The 20,114-nt window shown below is 36.6% G+C and overlaps 1 protein-coding gene across 2 annotated transcripts in view; it reads right to left on the bottom strand.

Moving 5' to 3' along the window:
• The window catches only part of EXOC2 (exocyst complex component 2), a 134,793-nt gene that overhangs the window by 95,588 nt on the left and 19,091 nt on the right, over positions 1–20,114 (bottom strand). For both annotated transcript variants that reach the window (XM_072853194.1, XM_072853193.1), the window contains exons 3-6: positions 19,320–19,496; positions 17,762–17,888; positions 7,704–7,817; positions 2,609–2,733 (exon numbers count right to left, since the gene is read on the bottom strand). In XM_072853194.1, the coding sequence (XP_072709295.1) occupies positions 2,609–2,733; positions 7,704–7,817; positions 17,762–17,888; positions 19,320–19,496 (543 nt within the window). The remainder of the gene's footprint in view (positions 1–2,608; positions 2,734–7,703; positions 7,818–17,761; positions 17,889–19,319; positions 19,497–20,114) is intronic.

Here is a 20,114-nt window from a genome sequence, read left to right as displayed (position 1 = left end):
GCTTTGACATCTGGCAGGAGGGCTGGATGGTGGCATCAAAGATACCCTTTTTTCTTGCTGCTACTGGAAGCCTCTCCACATCCAACTTAGCTGTTGATTGTACCTATCACAGGTTCAAATCTTTCAAAAATTTATGCAATTTTACAGCTACACTCCCGCAAAAATATTCTGCATAAGGGGGAAGAAAGGGCAAATAAGCAGTTCTACATTACAAAACTGAAATTCATATGGAATAAGGTGTTTTTTTTGACTGAAAAGAATCAAACACACTTCTGCACATGCATTTAATAGGAAATTTCGACAGAGAAATGCATATTAAAATGCTACAGAAGGCAGCTGTGACCTGCACTGCATCCTCATTAAGAATTCGGTTTCAGAATTTAAAAACTAAATATTGTATTGATAAGTCCCTTGAACTCCAGTGTTATAGCTTTGAATTTATAAGAGATTAAAGATTTCAAGTCTCTGATTTTCTTCCACAACGGCATCAAGGCCTGCCTTTCTTAGTACTCTTTTAATTCACTGTTCATAACACAAGCTACAAGTCTGCTTCCTTCTGAGCACTTAATGGGGGAATCACTAGGAGAAAGACAAAACCAAGCCATTTTGGTTACAGACAAAAACTGGCACCAAGAACCATGAGTCATCCCAAGTTTTGAGTTCATAGTTTATCTAAAGGACTGCCCTGATAAACTCTAATTTTAGGTAAAAATAACACTCTGATACAGGTAAGAGATGCAAAACAATACTACAGCTATGATAATTTTGTTGAATTGAGAACATAATATTTAGTGAAATAAATGATTTTGCTTTCCCTATCATTATTTTATTAATATTTTTTACATTCCTACTAGCTCTCTGTTCTCTTCATTTACCAGGAAATCAGTCTCCAAAGGCAAGAAGCCTACACTTAAATAGATGGGACGAGAAAAATCATTCAGTTGCGTTCAGTCTTTCTAAAACCTCATAACATTTATGGTTTGCATTAGCTTTCTGTAAATCCTACTAGACACTTTGCTGGTCCAAAAAATAATCTTACAAGATAACACATAGGTCCGCCAGCACTACTTTTTATCCATAGCAGTAACCATTTAGAAACAGAATTCTGAATCTTTTAGAGTATTTGATACTCTATATGCAAAGCAGATTTGGTTGTGAAAAACAAAGTCACATTTCCATATTTGTTCAGGATTATTTAGGATTTTGAGCTATTTAAGAAAAATTAGGATTTCAACATTTTCAAGATATTTAAGACTTACAAAGAAATAGCCTATTATCATTTTTCCTAGCATTTAATAAAAACTCAGCTTAAAAAAAAAATTAAAGAATGCCAAATACTGATTCTTGAGTGTCTTTTCCTATGACTACCACCACATTCTTTAGTATTTCCACTAAATCCTTTAATACTTCTGTTATTGAACCTATCTAGATTTAGGCCAAGGTTTTGGAAAACTGATCGGTAATAGGTCAGTTCTGGGTGGAGTAATAAAGATGTTTAGGAGTTAAGATTCTTCACAGGAAGAATCTTCAGATATCTCAAGAAGAGATCTTCCCTACCAAAGCTCGTATGTTCACACCTGTGGAAGAAGCTCTCCTCTTAAACATTACCAAATTAAGCAGGTAGCCAAAAGCTATCAACCACTTTTGAAAATGCTGTCATCTGAACAGCAGGTCACAGGTTAATCTGCCTGGGGCAGGAATACAGGTGGACCACAGAGACAGCACTACCTTCCCTTTTCCCTGACACATGGAAGTGGCCATCAGACAGTGAGTGGCCTGCAAGTGGGTCAAGAGAAAACTGGTACTTCTCCAAAGCAGTGTTCCTAAAGCCAACAGAAGGGCTAGCTTGGCTGAGGCTATAAGTAGATATAAGTTTTCTTACTCCACGGTACCCATAACACAGGATCAATGATCGGGAGTGATAAACCTGCAATATACAGTAGCTATGGAGAACAGCATAGTGGTAAATATCAAATCTATTGGGGATGGCCCAGCACTGTCACTTTCTTATCCAGCACAGTCCCTAACTAGACAGGACGATGGTAGCCCCCAATGAGCTTTTACCTGAGAGACATTTTATGCTTTAAGAGAGTGTGTGTGTGTATATATACATATAAAAATAAAGTTCTATATAAAAATAGCACAGACAACCAAGCTAATCTCACTAGTGTGTTGCATTTTCCCTACGGCAAGCAAAATATAAAGGCCGTCTGGTTTCCCAAGTCAGTGTACTGAATATTCATATAAATATTGCAGTCTGACTATGGGGTAAGTCATGGTAAAATCAAGTTTTTATGTTGCTACAGTTTGTAAGTCATCTTAATATTATCTCCAGTTTAACACTTCCTCTCTTTTCTGGATTTGTGGTCTAAGCAGTTTCATCAAATGCTTCCAATTCCTGTAAGACACATTTGGTGCCTTCTTTTGCAAATATACCACAACAATCAGCTAGCCAGGCCCAGCTTGCAACCAACACAATACAGATTTTGGGCTCATTATACACTTTTAGAAGAGACTGTGAAGAAAACCAATATTTTTAAATTCAACCATACATGCAGGTATTGTCTTTTCTTTTATACTATATTTAGTAAGTGTAAAGCATCTTTACCTGACAGAGCATCTTGTGCCTCAAAAAATGTGCTGAGACCTCCTTTCACATAAGCTAGACTCCCCTCATTTTTCTTATTGGCTTGTTTCTTCAAATTCACAACTGCCGTTTTGAGCTGATCAAAACTGAAAACAAACAAGAAAACCCCTGTGACATTCAAACAACGAATAAGGTCAGCTAATGAATAAACAACAAACTACTTGGAAAATAAAGCCAGCTACTTTTGCAAGAACTACTAGGGACTGAGTAATTGCTAACGAGCGTGCTTCTCTATAATGACAATTTAGTCCAAAGAGGTTTTTTTTGTTTGTTTTAATCCTAAATGGAGGGCTCCTATCACTCGTGATGGAATAGACTTCTTTATAATACAAATTAGTCGAGAAATTTGTTCTAAACATGCAATATTGCTCTTAGTTAACTGTCTGTACTACATTAAATAGGTGATAGTACAATTCACTACATTTAGTACACTAGATTAACTACTGGGATGTTAGAAGTCTCTTCAATAATGACATTTGTTTAACTCTGCAGCTTAGTTCACAACCCTTTTTCAGTTCCAGTTTCTAAACTCCTTCAATATTTTTATGTTGGTTTGGACATACAGTTCAGAATTGAACACAATATTAGTGCAAAAATAAAGAAAAGCTGAACAGATTCCTGCTTTATGAAAGTATGTTTTTTATATGTGGTCTACTGAATTGGTTTTGAAAGATACTTCATAGGGGAATATTAATTGCCAACTCATCATTGTTGTTTGTATGGCAGGTTTCTTTTTATCTTAGTTTCCTAGTATTTCTAGATTATTGCCAGTTTACATTTGATTACAGATTTTTATTTTTTGCAAGAAGCTGCAATTATTTTAGAAGTCTTATGTCGTGATGAATTCTTCATTACTTGCATATCATTTTTTTTGTTGATGATGACTAGTTTGATCTCAGTAGTTACGCTACCGGATTAATTATAAAAGCACTATCACGAACAAGCTCAGAAATACAAATATAACACGTGATTTTGATCCTTAAAGTCTTTTCTCCTACCTGCAGGCCAAACTCATCTCCTTAATACAAAAGAATCAAACAAAACACTGTACTATACCTCAGTGAGGAAAGGGAAACAATGAAGTAAGGAAATGAAGACATAAGGCAATTCCACCAATATTCTTTGCCCATTTTAAACAGTGGTAGAAAAAGACGTATTAAGAGAACAAACCAAACTTTAGCCCAGGCAGTGAGAAGGCTATCACCACCTGCTGGGAGACAAAACACACTGGTGCACTTACAGGCATTTTCCTTTTTATACTGATGATGTCACAACATTTTGCTTTATTTCCTGTTTCCATCTGCTGGACAGAAATCACATTACTCAATAGCTGGACTGGTCTACTTGGGCATACAAGAAGTGCTCACCAGCAGCATTTTCAAACTAACAAAAATCTGTACAGTTCTCTTTTTAAGCACTGTTTCATGTTATCTGATGATCTAATAGTATGCCTAAATAGTTAGTTTATATTTGTCAGGATATTGCAGGGGTAAAAAAAAATTTAAAAAGATGTTATTTTCATTGCTTAAAAAAGAATTTCCTTCAAGGAAAAAGCAGACATAAGCTAACCAAAACATCAGTGCACCACACACTTAGCACTCCTAATACCTGAGATTACGTAGAGGACAACTAAACCACTGCTGTGTGTTTCCAGAAAAACAGCACAAATGATATGGGGCAGATAATTATATAATTGCAGAATATTTCTAAGACTACACATTTTGAAGTGGGAAGAAAAACACACGTTTGCTGCTTCTTTATTTCAAAAGCTATTTACAATTAGATTCAAAACATGATTGGATTCACCCTACCCTTTGAGCCATTCTTCCTTTTGAATTTTACACAGCTTTTGCACCCTCAACGTTAAGATTTACATTTCAGATTTTTAGATAAACCAATATAAACTGAATTCATATGCAAAAAACCAGCTTTCATTTAAAACCAAAAATTAATACTTTTTATTCCACTGGACCGAGGGGACCATGACTTGAAACTGTTGACATAAAGACACAAATCGATGGAAGGTTTTTTTTACCTAAAAATAATGAAGAACTTAAGCTGATACTAGACAAGGTGTTAAAAATGTTTTTTCTTAATAGGAAGCTTCAAATTTACATGAGAATGGACTTCTAGGTACTGACCCATTGCCATAGTACAAGCTAAAAATAATTACATTATGGCCCGTTTAAGTTATCAATTTATAGTACCAATGACCAGAAAAATCAGTGTTTTTACTGACACCTTGTCATATTAGAGATAACCACTACATCATGTTGTTGCTCATATTCCATGGTAATTCTGATAAAGAATGTCATTTAATCAGCTCTAAGTAGTCATTTAATTCATTTTCTGGATCCACAGCATCCTTAAATGTACCTAAGCCATCTATGACAGACAGCTGTCAAACGAAATCTCAGCACTCTCCAGTGACAGTGATTCTGCAGCTTTCCAAGTTACACTGTCCCAGGGCTTAAGCAATCTAATATTGTTTTTAATCTACATCTAACCTAAATGCCCCTTGTTGCAAACTGAGACAGCTTGTTCTATTCTTGGTAAACCAAGAACAATTGATGGCTATCCTTGAACTGCCCACTACGTATTTCAGAACATGCATTCTGTATTAATTTTCTTTTCTAAAAGCATTTAATTAATTCAAACTGTATACCCACAGATATTTATATACTCCTATTTTTGTGGCTCAGCTCTTACATCTTTCTTAAAGCAGTGGCCAAAACTGGGCAGAGCACTTAAACTGCAGCTTTAATAGCGCTGAGCAGAATAATTATCCCCATATCTTACATAACACAGTCTTGCCAATACATTCCAGATGATTTGTACTAGACAGCCAACTGGTATTTATGGCATGTTACAAACACCAGATTGTCTTCTGTACTACTGTTGCCCAACCCCAGGTGTGTACTCTGCTGCTTGCCTTCCCCACACCTCTCAGAGCCTTGCACTCAACTACTTCATGATTGCTACAGCTAAGGCTGCCACTGGTTATCATGTCCCCTGCCCTGCCTGCAAGAATCAGATTTAGGAAAGCAGCACCCCTGATTGCCCACCTAGCAGCTACATTAGAAGCCATTCCCAGAAGTCTCCACAAGCCTCCTGGATCACTGCCCTTCTTGTAAGTATCAGGGAGGTTAAAGCCTTGTACAGGAACCAGGGTCTGCTCTCTGGAGACTTCCTCGAGTTGCTCAAGGAAGATTTTTTTCACTTCCTCATCCCACTGCGATATCACCCTTTCCAGCCTCTTGAACAAGGTCTCAACCATCCTGCTACCTGCTCCATAAGAGGGGCCATATAATTATTCAAGCTGTTCCTTCACACAAAGGTCAAGTCCCTCTCTTCTTTCCTGAGTATCTTTCTCAGAAGGCTTCTTCCCATCCATCACAGAACACCAGGTACACAAGCCAGCCCACTTTATTCCAGTGGTATGCTTGTCTAATCCCACATGTGGAGCTCTGGCTCCTCTTACTTGTTTCCCAGGCTGCATGTGAGTAAAGGTACCTGAGGCTAGACCCTTCCAACTGTTTTTGTAACTCCCAACAGCAACCTCAACACCATCACTGAACCACACATGTAGCACTCTGTCCCTTCATTTCGCTGCAAGCTGTTATCACCATCCCCTGATATTCCTAATTTGAAGTCCTTGTCACCAAAGTGCAAACTTGCTGGCAAAGATGCTCCTGCCCCACTTTTTCAAATGAATCCCATTTCTCACTAAGTAGTCCTTGTTCTTTAGTAATGGATCCATGGCTACAGAAGCAAAAAACACTGCCTTTGAAACCAGCCTAACAGGATGCATCACTACCTGAAGCTTTCCCCCTCACCTGTAAATCAAAAAAGAATACATGGGCTCCCATGTTCTTCACTTTTGTGCCCAGGGCTTTGCAATCACTCTTGATCTGTTCTACATATCTCCTGGCAGTGTCACTGGTGCCCACATGAATGAGCAAAAAAATGGTAACAGTCCAAGGGCCAAAAATAAAGGATATTTCTAAAGAGAGCTAGATCAAAAGCTGTTTGTTCTTTCTCACTTTATTATGCCTTCAGCTTTTTTAAAAACCTGATGATTCCCAAAGTTATCAGATTGTGATAGATAGAATTAATTTTGAATCTCTCCTTTTTTAGTCACTTGATTTCAAAAGATGCTGTCATTATGTGTGTATTAGGTAATAATGTTCTCTTGCTGTTGTCTTGGCTCTTCAATCTACCATCCCTTTAAGAGGAAATTAAAGTATTTCCCAAGTAGATTAATGGTTATTTCTGGAGCTCCTAAAACCAAACACCCCCATGCCCCCCCCCAAAGAAAAACAACCCACACCTGTTTCTACCATTAGATAACAAAAAAAAATTAAATACATTTGCAAAGTGGTATTTCCCTTCAAAATGCTAATCAGAATACCCAGCTGAAAACAACAAAAGACTCATCATCTCTACCAAAAATGGCTTCCAGTATTATCTGAACACCAAAGTTTCAGAACTCAGTTATACATGCAAAAATGTATTTACGTAATGTATTCATGTAAGTACATATTATGAACTAGATTTAAAAATGAAGATGTTAATGGTCAAGATTTTAAGATATTTACCTCAAAGATCTTACTCACTTGTCCAGCTTCTTTTACTATAGCATTTTCCACAAAAGTTAACTACAAACTAACTGATACTACTAACAGTTTTACTCTTAGTCTGTTCAGTGCCCTTATCCTGAGCCTCTAGTCATGACTTAAGTTAACACCTGGAGTTTCCAATCCAGGCCATGCTGCCTAACTTCTTGATTCATAAAGGGCTTTAGCCTGAAGCAAGACAACCTCCATCTGATGGGGGGGAGGCCATAAGTTAGGTCTGGTTAAAAATGAAGTTTTCCTCATAACCACATTGAGCAAACTGGTTGATTCAAGTTTCTAGCCAAGCAGAAACACCACAGACAGCAGAGACTACAGGTCTATTACTGTAAGTGTCAACCACCAATGACACATCTATTGTATAATGAAATAACATCAAGTGACTTGCATTTAAAACAATTATTTCTATGATAGCAACAAACCTTGTTGTTGAATGATTCTCAATCAGGTACCAGGTAGCAGAAAAGTTTTCACTAGTGAAATCAGCACTCATCCCAGGAAACAGTGCCTCTAAATCTTTTTGAGGAAATCTGCCTCTGAAAAATGAATATTCATTTCTTCCGTGAGACATAATCTGGTGAACAACTTACGATTAAGTGTGTCACATAAAAAAAAATCCCCAAAAAACAAATCATGTTCCAGGAAGATGTAAATATCAACTTGTATCTCACCATGAAATTAAATCTGGTATTACAGACATATAGTGCGACTGGGAAAGAAAAGATTGAAATCTAATCTAAGTAAAACTAATTTTACCATTTTGATTTCACCATTACACATATGACAGAAATGTTGCCTGTACAAAATGCTTCTAAAGAAAGAGAACTGCTGCCTTCAGAAAACGGGACTTGACAGACTCACCGTGATACTACTAACATTCAAATGCAGGACCACTAATGTTGAATGTACTTAAAGTCAAGTCTTACCTTTTAAACAGGAAAATCAGTACACCAAGCCAAGTAAATAAGAAATAATATTCTCTATAAGCCATGAACCAGTATCTATCTAACTTTAAAAAGACAGGACATCACCAGGTTGACAGTTTGTAAGTGATCTCGCACCATCATTGTCTATTGGTCCATGTGCAGAAGTCGTCCCACTGAAACATGAAGATATGCAGAGCATACTTCCATTATATACAAACACTGAAAGAGATCCTGAGTTAAAACCATCCTCTTGCAAAACAGAATACACTGATCTGTCTGTTCATAGTGCACAAAACACAAAGGAAAAGTGGGCATGTCTTGAGTGAAAAACAGCAAGCTTTGTTTGTTTTAATCAGTCTTACAATGCATAAAGATAGCATGTGAACCAATTCCTTGTGAACACAGTTTCTCTACAACAGTATTTTTGAAACTACAAGTACCTTCTAAGATACTCATACAGAAAATGAATTCCATTTATGTTAAGTCAGTGTAATAAAAATATTGAAAGCATTTTTTTAATGAAAACATGACAATCTTCATCCCTCAGTCCAGACACACACTTAACACTTGGCCATATTCATTCCACCATGTACTCTCAGTGCATCACCAGGTGCACTCACCACTCTATTCTTTACCACCAGCTGCATCCCATCTTCAGAAACTAATCGTGGCAAACAAGTTTACTTTTGGTCAGCCCTGAATTGGTCAGGCAGTTGGACTAGATGATCATTGTAGGTCCCTTCCAACTGAAATATTCTATTGTATTCTAAAAATTTGCTATGTCATTTTTGGATCACAACGTCAAACTCAAAAGTCAATAAAATCCCTCTCTGATGCTCACAAGCTAGGTGGACTCTGCTATAAAAAGTACACTGTACACAAATGCAAACCTGCCATACTTTGCATTTGAGATCAAACTCGGGTGGGGGTAGCAATCCAGAGTCAGCTATTGGAATTACATTTAACACATATGAAAAGCCATTTGAATGGACACTAAACCAATGATTTGTTAGTTTTGGTTTTTCTGTAATCTAAACATATTTCAAGATAGCTAAAGCTGTTTTTATTACAAAAAGCAAACAGCAGATTAAGTGAAGCAAATCTGAAGGCAAGCACATTAAAAAGTACAATTATATAAAAACAAGAGTTGTTTTCTGTAAGTTTCTATTCATATCCAAATGGCCATTAGCACAAGCAGGTACAAAGGACCTACATACATAATGACATGGCACAGAAGTCTTTCATCAGTAGCACCTGATTACAGCAGGGGCATGAAAAAATACTTTTTAAAAACAAGCAAAAAAAAATCAGATGAGATGCAAGGAAAAGTGATGACAGATATGAAAAGTAGAGAGACAGGGAAAAAAGTGTGAGAAACAAACGTACCAACTAAAAATGAAGGTTCTAACATTTCTCTGTGCTCAGTGAAAAAGTGACAATGTTAATATAAAACATTAAGATTTGGTAAGATTCAGGATTACCAATGACCTTGAACTTCATGAATGCCAGTTAATTTGCAGAAAATGCTGATGGATGTAAGAAGGAGAATAAAGTTTCAATTTATTCTTCTTTTAAAGACATTTTAAGATATCTTATTTTTCAATCGAAGTAGTTAAAAGTGCCCAGTAGGCACAGGAATTTGCAGGACAGTACTTCACATGTGATATGTGGCATGGCTGTCTAAAAAAGCTTTTATAGTAAATCCATGCATGGTGGCATCTTTGTGGTCAACTACAGTTTTTAATGCTAAAAAACAATAAAAAAACCCACCAACTTTCAGTTACCTCAAGAGACTCAGATCTTCAGTGCAAGCACTATATAAGTACATGCACACAATAAAGAAGCAGAATTTTGTTCATTTTTTCAGAACTTCAATGTATTTTCTCAGAAGCCAAAAGAAACAAATATAATGCAAAAAGCACACACACAATAAATACACCATTACCAAATGCTACTTATTATTGCAAGATTGTAAGGCACACAGATTACAGTTTAAGCTTATGCATGAGCTATACAATTCCTGGGAAAAAAACCCCTATTTTTTAATATATATATATAGAGAGAGAGAGAGAGAGGTAGATACCAATAATTTAGCTAGGGATGTAATAAATTCCTGCAAATGCTTTTTGCCCACATACAGTGGGACAGAAATGAAAGGGGGCTTTTTCAGCTTGATGTTTGACTGCATTGAAAAGTTATTAGGAGCTTTTTTCCAGCAGATGTATTTGTGCAGAACCATAAATTAGCAATGCGTTTATGGGTGCTTTTATCTGTGCGGACATATTTTAGACATCGTCACAACAGAGTAGAAACATGAATGTGAATGTGTGCGGTATGTTAACAATATGTTATACTCTATGGTGTAGTATCCTTATTTTTATCATAAATTTTACCAGTAGTTTTTCCACTAACAGATATGGGGAGCCTGGAATGACTTGCTACAGCTGTCTTCACAACAAGCTGCTCACTAAAAAGTTCAAACTGAAAGCAACTGTATTTCTAAAATGTCTGGCTAGATACATCTAAAAAGAGACTGACTCCACATATATGCAAGTTTGTTTCATTAAATTCCATTAGTAAATTCAATAAGTCCTTGGAAGTTGTTCTCATGAAAACTGGCTTACCATTTACTTATAAACAAGTACATATGTGACTTGAGAAAGTATTTCTGGTTTACTCATTTCAGCATTATGGGGTGAATATGAACTAGTAGCAAAAGGTGAGACCATGCTGACACGCAATGAAATTGTTGATCATTTTTCTATTGATTTGCTCATTATACAAGAATCACTTCAGGAAGCAACTCTGAATACTTAATCATTGATTAAAAAACTATCACTGTAAAAGAAACTGGGAACCACAAATTGAATCCAGAAAACCTCAGAAAAAAAAAAAAAAGAGAAGTTTACCATCCTTGACAACTCTATGTATTTCGCTACATTTACAACTTCAGCAAAGGTACACGTACTGGATTTATATAGTAGTACTTCCTGCTAGGCAGACTATTTTATTTAAAACAGAATCAGGTCTGGTACTAGACCTCTACTTAGCATTTTAAAGCAGTCTTATTCATCCATCAGCAACAATTTAAAATATAAAAGTAATGAAGATTTCACATACTGTTTATTTTCATGAGAACTATAACAAAAATAAATTTGGTTTCAAGCCACTATACACTTTCACCTCACTCAAACATATTTTGAGTATAGCTATACAGTCATGCAGTATTAGATGTAGTCATCCTTGCTTCCACATAAAGGGCATGCACATCTACTTTGGATTCAAAACACATAGGGTACAATCAATTCACTTACGCTGCATGTGCCCATCAATACAAGTCCCTCCCTCCACTCCCCCAAACTTTAGGTTCTGTATAGCCTGATACTCAATAAATCTTATTTAACATCACAGTATGTATCAGCTCTTACAAATTCTACTACAGAACCTGTGCATATACAGAGCATTTATATTATCCAGAGGTTTAAGATTAGCCATAATCTTCATGGGCAAAATCACAGCCTCCATGCAGTCACAATTGAGTAATAGCATCAGAATACAATGGATATGAATGAACAGAGCTTGACTATGAATGCAGCTCAGCAAGTTGTAATTTTTCTGTAAAGATTATTTTGCTCCCAGAGTTTCAGAATGTCATAGTATGTTTTTCAGCATATATGACAATATTTGCAGATTAAAGGCAGGTCCCAAAACAGGATACAGCCACCAAAAGGTAACTTGAACCTCAATTCCACAGGAGTTTATAGGTCAAAAGGAGCAACTTTAAACAAACACAGACTCTGAATAGCAACCAGCATAAACAATCTCCAGCTAGACCTGCTGTACACACCCCACACCCCGCCCCCCCCCAGGTCTGGTACCAGTCAGACTCCTAGAAGCAGGCTTTGTACCAGCTGTACTGTGTTAATCATGCTTGCAAGAAGACCAGCATAGGGACACTGAAGTAGACTAAACACGACAAATCAGAAGGTGTTAACAAAGGTCTCTCCAATAACCAAAAGACAAGGATGCGCTCTGGCAATTACTCCCTAGTAGCACTGGGTTTATCAGAAATATGACAGCAAAATGACAACCATATTTGAAAAATGGCAGAATGTGATAAGAGAAATCTACTAAGAGATTATAGGCTGGTAGCTACAACTGATGCACCAGCCATACAAGCAGTGTTACTATATTTTTTTAACATATAAAACTGGGACTATACACTACTGTATACTGCATCTCTCTCCCACAATTTTCACAAGTTCTTTCGCATGCATCTCTGTGACAGAAGTTTCCACAAGTCCATCACATTCAAGGATGAAATTGACTGCACTTCCATACAAGCCACTTAAAAATAAGTAAATATCAAAGCCTCCAGAAAGTCTTTTCCTATCTCGTGCTGGCAAGCTGACGTTTACCATTAGGTGGCAGCGTAAGATCATCTGTGCCCTCCCAGATGAACTGTTTTGGAAGCTGGCGTGGGAAGAGGGAAGCATCTGTATTGAGTGGGTGGATACAGAAGTATGTGGAATGTACTTAGCATGTGAGCATTTGCTTTCATGTACGAGATGGATCCACCATAATGACCTCTGCTACATGCAAAACAACAAACACTATTCAAAATTTTTCTAACCACCACTAGCTCTGACTGCTCTTACTGCTTTGGAGAGAATGGATTTTTTTAGTCTGACAGAGTAGGTAGAGGAGGCAGGGAACCTTTGATTAAACAAGGACTTGTCGTGCAGGAGGGGAAAAGTATGTGGTACATCTGAACAAGCAATTCATTCACAAGTCTTATGTAGATCTAAATTTTCCACCAACAGATTTCAACCAGTGCCTTTATAAAGCAGGCATCACATATTCTCTCCCAGAACTGTTCAAAATCGTGAACAATCCTATGTTGGTAGGATGTAACCTATCAACCTGCTCTTGTAACAGCTCTAAACTGTGAAAACCAACCCAAGTACTGCACCACCACTGTTAATGTTAGCATTTTCATACCAACTTTCCACATTTCTCAGACTGAGGTGACTCCTCTGTATACTCTTTTTCTTCCTGCAAGCTATTTAAGCCTCCTGTAAGGGTTTTCTGGCTACATCTGCGTAACACTACAGCCAGAAATATTCCCTGGGGAGGAAGGTTGCACAGATCTGCTTTGCACTTAAAGCCAGCATAAAGATGGTGGTAGAAAACTAAGGCTTTGTATTAGTCTTTACTCCATTCTGAAAACTAAAAAACTAGAACTCAAAGATTAAATATTTTAAATACTGATTTTCTGGTGAGAATGAAATACTTCACAGCATACACACAGTATGCACCAAGTGACAGCAATGTAAAAAAACTCATCTAATTGGATCAGCTTTGTGTTTTAAAAGATGAACGAACAACTGTTAGCAAGGCAGGAGAACAACTGTGTACAAACACTCTTCTATGAATACATTTGTAAATGTAAAGATCACCACTGAAACATAATAACCAGCAAGTTCCAAGTTTCATTACAATATAAATGATTTTATTATTTAGCAACTGAGATTTAGTTAGTTGTATGGCACAAGAACAGCAATTAATTCTTGGAAAATACAAAGAACTGATCAGCCAGAAATTATGTATACTTACTACTTGTTAAACTCGCAGGCTGAAAGATGATGGCTTGCACACAGTGTATACATACAACATTTAAAATATCTTGACTATGTAAAAAACAACCAGGAGGATGAGTGTGTGTCCACAGTTCTTACTTTGCATCCTTGCAACATAGGAATATAAAAAGAGAATCCCAGTGCATATTTTGAGTATTTGAGCATATATGTTACACCTACAATATATCTGCAGGCAGTATTCTAGTTATGAATAGAATGTGTTAGACCCACTATTATACATCTCCCTTAATTCACAGTTCAACCTTTTGTTCACTTAAATCCCAGTCACTCCCAATTAAACTCCAATCTTAAGTCTACTGAGTCAGAATAAGTATTTTTTTTCTCCCTGTGCTTGCCTAATAGTTTAATGAAATGCTGTACTAAAGAACTTACGGGATCATAAGATCCCATAAGAACTTATGGCATCATGGGTTCATTACTTATGGGATCTTTCTTCTAGTATTTCAATGTCCCATTTGAAACACCTTGCAAGTACCCACCTGAATGATTCAAAAGCTATGATTAATTTTAAAACACATTTTAATTGGACAAAACACCATAAACAGTGTTTAAAAAACCCACAAGGGGAACTTCTAGAACTAAGCATAACTTGTATTAAAGAAAAAAAAAAATCACAAGAGATGGGTGATCTAACTCTTTCCCATGCTGCAGATCATCTTTTCTGTATCATTTGCTGATGACTGACTAACACTTTCTAGAGGGAGGACTTCTTTCTCTTTCAGTCTGTAGTCTATCCACTTCCTGACTTCTCTTCAGTGTGCTCCCATCTAGCTTATTCCTATCCTATTTTCTCACATCTATTTTACACTGTTTTCTTCCCTGGTCCTCTCTTCAAATGTTTCTTTTGTTTACCACTATTTGCATAACCAATACAAGGCACTCCTTACCCTTCCTTATCAGCCATCAGGCTGCAAGGGTTGTAAATCCCACCAAGTCATACCAATGCCAAACACTTCAGCTTCAAAATTAAAATATGTCTCAACTTGCACACATTTAAAAATAATTTAAAGAAGCCCAAGGTATAAGAAAGGAGAGACCCATTATGCTGCAGAGTCCCATCTCCTTGTATATACAACTGCTGTTCATCATATTAGGCTTTCTTTTATTTTAAAGCATCCCAAAATCCTAACAGTTTTTATCACTTCTAGTGACAAATTATTCCCATGCGTAGTAACAGTTAATGCTAATATCTTGCTTATCCACTCCCTTTCTTAATTTATAATTGCCTTTTTTCACTACCTTGTATAACTTCTCATTACTTACCCATCCCATACATCAAGTATTCGCAAACATGTGAGTTCACTTAAACTATATGGTACTAGAGATTATTTTATAAAAGTAAACATCCCATTGCTCCAATTTTTCAAGCAAATTATGAAAGCTTTTCCATTAGGGAAACACAGAATATTCCGTCTATAGACACAACTATTAACACCATGCTGTCACCCATAGCATGAGGACAGACCAGGCTTTTCCTCTCTTTCCCTCTCTCTCTCCCTTCTCCACAACTTACCCCTCAATCCCTCTACACAATTACTCGTCATATTGACTAGTGTTCCTTCTCTCAAACTGGTCATTTTCAAGACCAGTGCTTGCCATAATCTTCATGCTTCACCTCTAAGGAATTTGGAGGTGAACTTGGAGATCAATGAAGAATGAACTAGGCTTGATATTATGCTTGCCCAAATATTTCCCTATTTCCCCCCCTCACAAAAAGGTTATTTCCTACCTGCATTTACATATTTCTGATTTATTTCGTTTTCACACAAAATTTGAGGTTTCATTAATATGATATTTTCTAATGCTTTCAGATAAAACATTTAAAATATAATATAGTTGGTTTCCTATTTAGCAAACATACAAACAAATGAGACTAAATTAAATCCTAAACTAATGCTGTTAAGGTTTCAGGAAGATAATTCTTAATCTATCACATTGACAGTGTCTTAACTGTAAGAACTATCAATTTTGGTTATGAAGTCAAATACTAGATTAGAAGTTTTGTTAAAATAAGAACAAATTAAAAGTAACTGTGTCATAACCACTGTATTTACAGAAAGAAATATTGTAAGATACATATGGCCAGAGGACTATGCAATAGAACTAGTTACCTTGACTTAAATCCCAGATAAAATAATGGAAAAGCTGTTGCAGGGTTCAACAAATACAGAATGAAAGCAGAGAAAATTAGTTTTAATGTCAGCCAGTCACAACTGTTTCATACAATGTTTGAGAACATATTATATGGGCTTTGAGACTAAGTGCTTCACTGAAAGAAGTAACCATGCAAAATTAAAATGTCATCATTTTAAAAGAGACTTGCTATCATAAGATTGATTAAAAACTTAGTTTTATGCAATGCCAATAGAATACATCGCATGGATTAAAGAACTAACTACAAAAAAAGGCACCCCAATCCATGGAGAAGCAAACCTGACAACATCTGTAAGTAAAGTTTTACTAAAGCCCACATTACTCTCTCATCAGTATTTGCATCATCACCAATAATAGCTTTGCCACCAATAATTTTATAGTTGGTAAAAATATTAAGAAGAAAGATTGTCATCTGGACTGAGAAGACAGACTTGTCAAGGAAGCAACAGAGAAACATGGTCAGATGCAAAGACATATAGCTAGAATAAAGGAATCCAGGGGCCATCCCTACAGAATAATGAGCGAATGAGCGACCATGCCAGCAGCAAAAGTAGCAACTCAAAGAGAATCAGCTAACAAACCACTCACTGCTAGTTGCCAATGCAGCACTATGGTAAAAAGGACTATTATGGTTTTTTTAATTTATGAACAGGGGAGGGAGAGTGGAGGAGAGACACGAAGTCTTCTGGTAAGACACTGGAATACTGTCCACGGTCCTAGAGTCCACATTTTAACAGGGTTGGAAAACTGGAGAAGACGAAAGAAGTATCTGCCAGAAGTTACGTCAGAGGCTGGGGAAAAATACTTAGAGACAAAATCTTCAGCTTATTACAAAAAAATTGGGTTAGCATTTTGCAAAGAAAGAAAAAGATATATTCAAACTAGGAAAGAAATGCACAGCCAGAGTCTAGGAAGCTGATGACGGATCCACTAGAAATCCCATACAGATTTTGGTAAAGATGTTTCCCATTAGAACAAGGTAACAATGGACAGTGCAGATTTTCTCCAATACACTCCTCTTCACAAACAGAGTATTCAGCAGATGAGACCCATAGTAATAGTTTAATTTTAAATAGCCTTTGTCTTTGGTAGAGCTGGTATCTTGATCAAGAGAAATATTACTCCTGATGCTACTTCTAGGAGTTGGTCAGGTTTGGAGCCCTAAGAGTGTCCCATTTAAAGCCGTCTAATTCCATTTATCACTCACTATAAAGTTTCTATTTCAGAAAAAAATGTCATAAATTCCACCATACTTATGAACGAAAGTAAAGAGGTCTGTGGGTTGGAAAACAGTATTAATATTTCAATAAAATAAACTAGTTTATGTGGTATAGTAAATCATATTTTACAGTGCAATTTTAGCAACAGATAACAATCTAAACATCCTTAAAAGCCCCATGAAACCCAAATGCAACAGTAAGTATTCCATAACTCAATGTATAAATCCAAAGCCTTAGGTTATTTACCAGTCCTCAAAATCTAAACATCCCTGGGGTTCAATATATCAGGCTTTTAGATTATCTACAATTCTAATTGATGATCCAAAAATGAGGATTATGAAGCAGGATAGAGTGTGCACCAACAACTCTTTTGAGTACCAAATAGCATACCAACAGCTAATATAGGTATGTATTTTTAAATCTTTCACTGCCCTGTAAACTGTTAAACTTTTCTGGAATTCACAAAGGCACACATAGAGAAAACCACTAAAAAAGTGGATTAAAGGCATTTGGTACTCACTTGTCTATCTCAATACCAAGCGGATTAGCTGGACGTAGGGACAAGGGGGGAATCCCTTTGTTCCTATCAGTGCGCATGTCATAATAGTTAATTTCATCCACCCAGACAGCAGACTGATCCAAGATACCTAGAGAAAACAAAGTGCAGATCCTTAAAACAACAAGGGCGGTCCAGCACCATCAACTTCTAACATACTGAATTAATTTGAAAAATCCTGACAAATATAAAATGCATGCCTAGGTAATATATTGGAAGATACATGGCAAAACAACCTGGACACAATTATGCTAAATTATTTTATTATAGCTGCTGAAAAGGTATTCATGGCTGGGCATCAAACATTACCTCTTACAGAGTGCACATTTCATGTATATCAAGAGCATTTTCCTGATCACAGAGTATTAGTATTTTTCATTCCTCCAAGTATTTTGGTACCTGTCTAAACCTTGCCATCTACTACTTTCAAAATGAGCAGTTACCTGGAGGTCATCTTATTTGCATATTTTAGGGATGACCCCTTTTCTGTGCCACTCACTAACAAAAAGGTAAGTGAACTTTGGCCGCATGCCAAGATGGATGACTCAATGGACACAGGATTGACTTTGTCTCCAAAGCCTTAGCACAGACAACGCGTAAAGGCAAGGCACAATAGCTCTTGGCCCTCAGCCAGAAATGCAGCCAGCCATACTCTCAGCCATGTCCTTCTTTAGCATACCCATCAGATACTCAACACCAGAAATTACCACATCCCCACACTTACCCATTTTTTAAAATATCAATTCTCCTCTCCCATCACCAAAAGCTTCACTGTGTAACATCTGCACTTGATTGACCTTTCTGTTATTAAGATCTTAGTACCGCTTGGGAGAAATTATGCATTACTTAACTGTCACTGAACTGCAGAGAACAAAAGCCTAAAATATTTCTTGTGGGAACCCCTATGTTAGAAAAGATAACTATCCAACTTCATCAATGGAGGTGTTCCGAAAGAAACATTTTCAATCCAGAGGGTATTTAGACTGGATTCTAGATTAAGCAGAGGTCCTAGACTGCTTGGCAACATCATTTTAATGGTTAAGCATCTCATGAGAAATACTTAAGACTTTCCGTCTTGCAGGATGGTTTGAATTACAAATAAAAAACAGCACTGAGGTCTCAACTTTCTTTAAAGGATTAACCATCAGCTCAGGATTTAGGTGTGAAGCTCATGAGCTGGTTTATATTTTGTATTTATCTAAGAGTAATTACTGGATCTGTTATGAATTTTTTTCTAAGTTTAGAAGTTTAGTGCTACTCCTTACAGAAAAATAAAGGGCTACCTTTCATTAGTCATTGAGGGTTTTATCAGGATATTGAGATAGAAGGATTAATTTCACATATACCATGAGTTTATCTATGTATATATTTGCACATTTTATTGATATACTCTGCTTTTTCTAGGCAACTGAAGCTTGTCCTGAGGTGGATCCATTTTAAACATACATTTTATTTAAAGAGGCACTCAGTCATGTATTTGTTTACCAAAGAAAACAGGTGTGAATTTGAACAAGAAAAATACCTATTTTTTCAGGTTTAAGGAGTTTGAAGGAAACAGTTGAAGTTCCTTTGCCGCCAGACTTCGTAGTAACAATAATGTCTCCCTTGTCATTTTTAGCCTGTCCAACTCGACACACAATTTTACTGGCAGACATCCATTCAGCAGTTAGCAGACAGTTGTGCCCACAGATTGTTAGACCTGGGAAAAAGAAAAAAAAGAAATACCCTACTGTGAATAGAAGTGTCTTCTGAAATTCTGTAATGCAAATACATCTATGATGCTTCATATATTTTACATAAATACATGACCCTTCTCTAGTCTCTTACAGCCAGCTACAGCGAAAGAGTCATGAATACATTTTTCAGATGTTCCCTAGGTGACTTCAGGTCTTTTGTCCTAGTGCCACTTCATGAGACACATGCAGTGCTGCTTGAAGCTTATGTTAATCTCTTCCACCAGTTACGGGCTACTGCAACTTGTACTTCATGTTGTACAATAGACCTTCTGTCTGCAAGACACTAAAGGACTGCTGTTCAGTATTGTACTTACATGAAACTTCCGTCACAACTGCATGCAAAAAATCTATGATAAGTTTCACTTTGCGTGACTTCGCATAGCAAAAAAAATAAAGAAACTCTGCAAAACATTCACAATGAACAATGTTTCTTCAACCTTCTTTGTTTAGCAGTATTTTTGCGGACACAGAAGGGTCTTTTGGTCAAAAAAGTATTAATTGACAAATATTCTGTCCCAATCTGTTCTGTACAAAATTGATGATGCAAGACTGATTCTGCTGAATAAATTGCCCCTGTTGTA

The sequence above is a fragment of the Ciconia boyciana genome, chromosome 2, assembly GCF_034638445.1.
Source record: "Ciconia boyciana chromosome 2, ASM3463844v1, whole genome shotgun sequence".
Classification (NCBI taxonomy): Eukaryota; Metazoa; Chordata; class Aves; order Ciconiiformes; family Ciconiidae; genus Ciconia; species Ciconia boyciana.
Note: the sequence above shows the minus strand (reverse complement) of the source record. Positions and strands in the feature narration are given on the sequence as shown.